The 7,980-nt window shown below is 44.5% G+C and overlaps 1 protein-coding gene across 1 annotated transcript in view; it reads left to right on the top strand.

The window, feature by feature from the left end:
* Positions 1-659: 659 nt before the first annotated feature.
* LOC104403412 (calcium/calmodulin-dependent protein kinase type 1D) overlaps positions 660-7,980 on the top strand; it is a gene marked incomplete at both ends in the record, with an annotated part of 82,787 nt that continues 75,466 nt past the window's right edge. Inside the window, one exon of the mRNA XM_010011544.1 lies at positions 660-791. Coding sequence (XP_010009846.1) covers positions 660-791 — 132 coding nt within the window. The remainder of the gene's footprint in view (positions 792-7,980) is intronic.

Here is a 7,980-nt window from a genome sequence, read left to right as displayed (position 1 = left end):
TTCTTTATTTGTGTAATCCTCTCTGGGGTAACCATAGGGAGGCTGTTTGGACCTGTGATTTAATCCAGTTCTTTGGCTTTAGCGGTTACACACAGCAGTTTGTGTTGTGGAATAACTCAGTACACATAGAGAAGTTCTGATGCTGCTTCCCTGTCTGAGTCAGGGTTGAGCCAACGGTGAGGAAGATGCTCTGGCTGCCAGGGAGGACCAAAGCGAAGGCCCTGACCTCTTGTGGTCACTCAGGGACCGAGAGCATTCCTGGCACTGGTGCGTCATTTAGTCCTAGGGACTTTGTGCTGCTTCTCCAAAAACCTCAGGGAAGGGAAAAGTACGTCATCCATTAAATCAGCAGCCGGATCATGGTCCATGCCTTTGTGTGCAGAAATGGTACTTTCTGATCTCCAAGCTTTCCTCATACATCTGCTGGACTATGGCCCTTTATTTAAAGTGTTGTATTTAGTAAGCCTTCAGTGCTTTGTGTGAATGTGGATGTCTGCATATGTTTGTAAAGGCAAAGATGCTCGTAATGCCATTACTGTGATTAGTAAGAGCAGCTTTCAAAAGGCACAAGAAGAACTGGATTTAACGATACATTTCAGTTAACAGCTTTCAAACAAAAGGCACCACTTAAAACCAGGGTTTTTCTTTTCTTCTTTCAGGGGTGCATTCTCTGAAGTTGTTTTGGCTGAAGAGAGAGCAAGTGGGAAACTCTTTGCAGTCAAGTGCATTCCCAAGAAGGCACTGAAGGGAAAGGAAAGCAGCATAGAGAATGAAATTGCAGTCCTGAGAAAGTAAGTACCAGACCTTCATTTCTGCTTCTTCACTTCAATGAGTCTATTGCATTTAAGGAGCAGGAACAGTGATTGACAAGTGTGACTGACAGGTTATTCAGCCCATCACAGGTAGGCAAGATTGAAGCTGAAAATATAGTGGAAAATGCTCTGGTTATCTTTTGTGTTAATAGTGGGAAAGAAGAGGATTTAGACTGGAGTAAAGCCTATGATGCCATAAAAAGACCTTATCCACTGCTCTTCCCAGCAGCTGGGTCACTGGCTTTGGGGAGAGCAAGAGCAGGGTTATAATCTCCAAATGCTTAAAACAGTCTCTATACAAATTGCTCTAAAACTATGGCTTGCTATGGTTTGTTGTAGGAGATGGTGGTACAGGTGATAACCTGTACCATGGAGAGGAACCTCTGTCACTTCTGGAAGGAGGACTTACCAGGATTGTCCACAGCGTATATATTTTCCTGACCATGTCTGGAATACACAGATAAGAAAAAGTCAGCTCACGATTCAGCTCACTATGAATTCAGTGAAGTCATTAGAAGCTTGATCCTTACCTCTTCCCCACCTTATGCCCTAAAGGTGGGATTCATCTCACCATACTTGAGACATCTGGCTCTGAACTCATCACCCTTGACTTTCTTTCCAAGAAATGGAAAGAGATTGGTTGCATTAGGCTTGGTTCATGTAACTTGTTTAAACTTCTAAAAGTACCTTCTCTTCTGGTTGAATTAAAGGAAGAACAAAGGTACAGAAGTTTATGATGGACTGGGGCATTCTGATTCTCGCTGGACTCTATCTCTAGTTGGACTTCTTGCCTCAGCTCTTGGTCATGTAGGAGCTGATGGCTGATCATCTAGGCACCATGTGACAAAACTAATCCTAAATCTTTGAAACTAACTAGAGACTTCTGAACTAAATGCTCAGGCAGCTTAAGGCAAAGGAGCAGGTTCAAGGGCAAACTCAGCCATCTCAGTAGGCAAAGGGGATCCTTTTCAGTGGAGGGACGTAAGTGAGACTCCAAACAGCTACAAGCATTTATTGCAGTTGCATGCTCATTGCTGGGCTTGTATCAGATCAGTACAATGTAAACCCAGTGATAAATGCAGCATGTTGACCTGGTGTGTGATGTTATTGTGAACCTTCTGTAAAGCTCAGTCATTGCCATCTCCATTGCCAGCTAATAATGGCCAATAACTGACAACTTGAAAAAGCCTTTGTATGGTTTGTCCCCTGATACTCATGTGTGGGTATAAGAGCACCAATGTTGGCGTGCAGTTAAGGGTTCCTACAATTAGATCTACTTGGTCTCTTGTCCTATGCACATTGCAACCAAAAGAGAGATTTATGCTTTTTTATGTCTTGATGTCTTCTACTTCACTGTTGCTAATACTAGCTTTGCATGTCATTGTATTTATTCTGAAAATAGACATCTTTGCTAGTAGACATAGTATTGAATGTGTATGTGCCACCAAGGAAACACTTAGAAAATAACAAACTGGATCTGCCTACAGTTGGGCGGGGGGTGGGTGGGGGGGAATATCAACCTGTTTCTCTGTTTGATGAATTCTCTGCTTCAAAAGCTGTCAGTAAAAATAGATTTTGGAGAGGTGGAGTGGATCCTGAGTGGCTGTTGCTAAGCTTCAAAGGTATCTAAGAGTCCTTGCTTTTGCTTCTTGTAGTTTAATACTGAGTGGGGATTGCTAGTTTATGTGTGGTCTAAGTAGTGGGTAGGGTGTCAGAGCCCTGGGCTGCCCTGCGTGGCTGTGCCTTGCACCGACTGCCACTTGTGAAGGGAATGTGCACAGAGGATGCCTGGCAGGAGGAATAGGTCCCTGTTCCTTGAGAGGAAGGTGTAGAGACACAGAGGATGGATGCAACGCAAATACAAATATGCACATGTGTTGATCCTCATCTCACTTGCTGGTATTGCATTATGGTGAGTGCTTAAACCCCAGTGGTATAAAAGTCCCAAAGGACACCCTGCCTAGCTGAAATCAAGCAAACTCCTTGTGATCCTTTAAAGAAGGATCTCTTGTCTGCCACTGGACTTTCTCCTCCTAAATTCCATCATTCCATCCATTTTTTGTCTTCCTCCTGATGAGGTACCTACTTTATAGCAGACGTCTGCTGAGTGCTGTGAAACGCAGCTCTTTTTGTGGTTCCCCTGGTTCTATATGAAATGGGGAATCCCGAACATACTCTGTGCAGCCTCTGCCAGCTCTCAGATGAGTTGCTTGTGCCCCTGTGTGTCTTGAGCCGATTTTTAGGGACAGTCAGAGATTGTACTGGCCATGACAAGGACTGGTAAACACAAGTATCACATATACTTTGTACCTCGTGCTGCCCTGGTGGAGGTTTGTCCCCTGCCAGTCCTGCCCAATCATTTAGATCTGTGAGAACCAATATGGAGAAGGGTTTGAGTCATGTTGTGTGTTGCAGTTGTATTTTAAATTATGTTTTTTAAATCCAGAATTAAAGGTTTGTGCATGGAATACTGCAGGAAGTAGCACCTGATGATGAAAACATGAATCAAACGACCCTTGGTCCCCTCTTACTTCTGCTGGCTTCCCGTGTGACCTTCTGTCAGCAGTTACTGTCTGTTTCAATATTTATTGTCTGTGGAGCAGCTTCCAGACTGCTTTCAAATAAAAAGACTTCTGAATGAAAAGTCTTACCTGCAGTTTATTTTGAGGTCATATCTTGTGCCAGCAAACCCAGGAGAGTACGTGCAAGAAGGGAGATTTCTGGGCTGGGCTTTCAGTGTGAAACAATTCTCAGTCCTTCTGTGTGTCTCAGCTAAAAAGCTGTTGGAGCTATTAACCCAATGTTCTCTGTTGGGGAAGGTCAGTGGTCCCCGTGTGGAGTACATGGAAGGTAGGAGATTTTATCTCTCTGTCTGTGGGCTTGGACACTCTTGCTGCCAAAACAAAATGACACATTTTAGAAGCGATGTTCTGCTAAGAGAGGAGCGAGCTGCCAGCCAACTGATCTGCATGTTTGTGTGAGTGCCAGAGTGAATCATGCATACTCCATCATTTTATTTTTCCAGACGTGGCCAACAAATCTGTTCTTAAAAAAGAAAAAAGGCGGAAGAGCCGTTAAGTCAATATTTACGCCTAGCAACCTTAACAGGGTTCTTCCAATATGGACTCTTTTGTGTCCCGTGGAAATCCATGGCAACATTCCCCAAAGACTTGGATGGGTGGGGATGGAGTGGAAGGAGCTTGCTGTTGAGAACAGTGCTGGGAGAGACTAAGTCTGCAGCCAAAGCTGGAGCCTGGGCCTGACAAAGTGTTTAAGCACATGCCTAATTTTAGATGGTTACTTGTTCCAATAGGTCGAGCTCACCTTGCTGAGCTCAGGCCTAAAGGGATGCTTCAGAGCAGAAAGTCCCACTAGGCACCTCTGGTACCACATAAGGAGGGCAGTTTCCTTGATGTCTTTGATAGAGCCCAGATGACGTGCTGGTGCACAAGGGTTGCTGTTCCTTCTAATTGTGTGTGAACACAGGGCAAAATACTACATCTCATCACAAAAGCAGGTGAGGAGCTGAGCTGCAGCTTGTTTAGCCATTTAAATGTATTTCTTTTGCAGTGGAAAACATGATTTAGGTTCCTATGGTTTGGGATCTTTTTGAGGAAGAAAACTGGATCTCTAGGACAAGGCTATTGCAGCTTTAATAACTAAGTGGCTGTGAGGAATGACAACACCTTCATGTGTCACCTTCATGTGACACAAACCTGACCTGAGAAGCAGGGAGTTTCATAACTTGCTCTGAAAGCAACTGTTTTGAGCAGAAAGGTAAATGCAATCCTTTCCATTGTTTGCTGTAGAACAGAGGAAATTTTTCCTACTAATTGTAATTGTGCAAGTGTGAACACGCTGAAAGATGAATTGTCTGTTAGACAGGTTCCTGAAGGCAGTAGGTGGTGCAGAGCTGGGCTGCAGAGAAGCACCAGTCTGAGGTTCTAGTTAGAAAGAAAACAAAAGCCCAACCTTGCAAGAGTCAGACAGGGAGAAATATGCCTGATTTGTTTGTTGTTTTCTTGGCTACACCACTATTTATCACAAGAAACTTTCTAGCTGCCTGGGTAATACCTGCACAATCATACGGGTTCAGTGCTGAGTCAGAGCAAAGCAAGGGAGGAGCAATAAACTGTGTGTAGCCCTGCACCCACGTGTATTGATTCCTTAATAGCAGTAATGTGCACAAGTGCCTTGTTAAGCGAATATTGTTCAGCTTGCAAATCATACACTGCTTTGGCTAGTTTCTGCTGAATAGGGATTTTAAACATCATTTCGTAACTATTTAGTTATGTCCTACCTTTACCTTCCAGATCCTGTGGGAGAAGCACTGTTAAATTCCTTATTACAAATCAGAGCTGTGCCTAATTGCAGACTGAAGCCTCTGTTAAACATCATGATGGAACTGCTTCTAGCAAGATGGCTAAAATTCTGCCGGTGCTTTCCCTTCCCATTTCCTTGGAAGAGGAAGGGGGGCACTGGGTGCTCAGGCAGTGATTCATGCCCAGGTGGCTGCCTCGTTCCTTGTACGCCTGCACCTACAGCCAGGAGCTGCTGCTGTAATAACAAGCAGGGAGAGAGAAGGGGTGACATCCTTCTGCAAAGTCTGGGAGGTCAGGTCTGTACCCACCTCAAACCTCTCTGTCCCAGATTCTTGTCTCTGTAAGGCTCATCCCTCCAGGGCTCACCCGATAGCTTCTAGGAAGATGAATCCAAATTTAGTTTTGAAACCCCATTAGTTACCTCTTATTAAACTCTTCCGTGCAATTTAACTCAGAATCAAAGGCTACATTAATTCTGAATAAAATTGGCCATGCAGAAGTTTAATGTGCCCCAACATAAATTTGGGCATTTAATTAATTCAGATGAATGTTCTTGAGTGACTCTGTGGGACAGACCCATCTATTCAAGCCATAGCTGTGTCTGGGTCAAAAAATACAGCCCTTTCAGGACTGGATGGTCCGATACTCCAGTTTCCCAGTCTGGAGGCTCTGCTGGTAATGCTCTCCTATGGTGATTATTTTTCTGTGCGAGGTCACACAGCTGGAGTACAGGGCTGGCTGAATTGGAGATGCTCAGATCCTGTGTTGATAAGTGCTAACGTGAAAGTGACGGTAATTAGATTGTGTAGCTGATGTACAAAAAGCTGTGAGATTGGGGTTTAAAGGGTTAATGACTAATTACTTCTTTACACTCCTGCAGTAAGAGCTCTTTTTCCTGTAAAAAAATGAATGGGATTGTTAGGAAAGGGAAAAATAAGGAAAGCACTTGGTGTCTCTGACTGACAGGTACCATTATTTCTCTGAAGGACTGCCTACCCTATAGACAAAACAGGCTTGCTGCATTTTTCTTTCTCTCCCCCTTTTTTTTCCCCTTTGTGAATAATAGTGAGAAGATGGGCTGCCTCAGCAAGAATTGAAGAGACAGCTGGTTGTTATATTAAGTAATCACTTCCAGAGAAAGCTTTTATGTAGATTTACTTGTTAAAACCTGGCTTGCTCATGCCACTGCAGTTGTGCTGGGGTGACAGAAGGCTGGCTCTGCCCTCCCCATGCAGCCGTGCTCCAAGCCCTGCCAACTGCAAATCCAGGGCATCCCAAAAGCTGGCTCCCAGTGGGGCCCTGCAGCCCTGAGGATGGCCTGGGTTGCCTGAGCATGAGGCTACCAGTCAGGGTGTGATACCCAGTGGTACCATTAATGATGTTGGTATCAGTGGTGGAAGAGTAGGGCCCTTCCAGAAACATATTTTTTGGCATTCTGCATGGATACATTTCGTCCTTGTCCCCATGCATCTGCTGGGCTGACCTGGGTGCCCAGTGGGACCTTGGTGCCTGCCCTTGGAGCCACCCTTACTGCTGGGCACTGTTGCAGGCAACCCTGCTAGGGAGGAAGTGTGGAAAGGAGCCAGGATCTACAGAATGCTTCAGGGTAGGGGGACAGTTGGACATGCCTGGAGGCTGACATCAGCTTTAGACCATGAGATCATCTCCTGAATCAAGGAGATGCAGTCTGGATGAATTGCCCTTCTCAGGTTGCTGACCCTATTATATATGTGGGTATGGCACAGGACAGCTCTGCCTTGGCACTAGCAGGTGACTTCTTGTTAAGGAAATCATTTTGCTGCAAGAATTCATGTGAGTGAAAAAAATGTGAAACCTGAAACAGAGCTGACACCGTTTGTGATCACTGAGATGCTGGAAACTTCGCAGGGGAAGACTTTGCAGCCAGGACTGCCTGGATTGTATTTCATGCTAGATTAGATGTAAACAGATGTAGGGAAGCAGATCAAGACATCTTAAAAATCCCCAAATACAGTAAATGAGAGAGAAAATCCTCTCTTAAATAGTAAACACAAACAAAATCCCTTGTATCTACTCTGGTCTTACACAGTTTCACTTACATGCAGTGTGCTCCATAACAGCTTTAGCAGTGGTGTGTGGCATTTGTGTTTCAGCCTGCCTTTGTCCTGTGTGTATGCTGACAGTTGTGTTCCTTCAAGTAGGTTATAGTGTGATGAGTCATTTCACTGTCATTGCTGGGTGACAATGTGGCTGTCCTCTCCTCGGGAGGGTGATGGTTTACCAAATCTCCCTTGCATAACTGTTGTTCTTCAAGGTCACCCCATTCACTGACTCAAGAAATGGCATATCCATGTTGGGAGGAGGTCGCAGGTGAGAGGGGATGGAAGTACATCATTGCTCAGAGCTCCGGCTTGGAAAATAGTTTGATGTGTTATGGAAGAAGCAGCTGCTTTCTGAAATAGTTGCTCTAAGATGCTTTCAAATTACCCAGATGGGTTTTTCAGCCTTAGCTGGAATCTGCTTCTGTGCCACGTGTCTGTTTTGTATGGACCCTGTCCTGTGCAGCGCTGGCATAACAAAGTCTGGGGTCTGTTCAGAACCTAGCTGAAGAATGAGAATATATACCTGATTTTTCCAGTATGTATTACTGAGGAAGATGGTTACAATCGTGTTTCAGTGGTACAAGTATGTGATTGTACGCTCTGTTGTCTGTTACCTAGGAGGAAAGAATTGTTAAGATGCATAAAAACTCTTTAATATGATCTAACAGTTTGACAAATAACTCATCTTTGTATTGGGATGCATAAAGTCTGTCTTTGCTACACCCACATGTTCAAAGCTAAGACAACTAATTTGCAAGCACATGC

The sequence above is a fragment of the Nestor notabilis genome, unplaced genomic scaffold (genome assembly GCF_000696875.1).
Source record: "Nestor notabilis isolate BGI_N333 unplaced genomic scaffold, ASM69687v1 scaffold1443, whole genome shotgun sequence".
Lineage (NCBI taxonomy): Eukaryota > Metazoa > Chordata > Aves > Psittaciformes > Psittacidae > Nestor > Nestor notabilis.
This window is presented reverse-complemented; position numbering and strand designations above follow the sequence as displayed.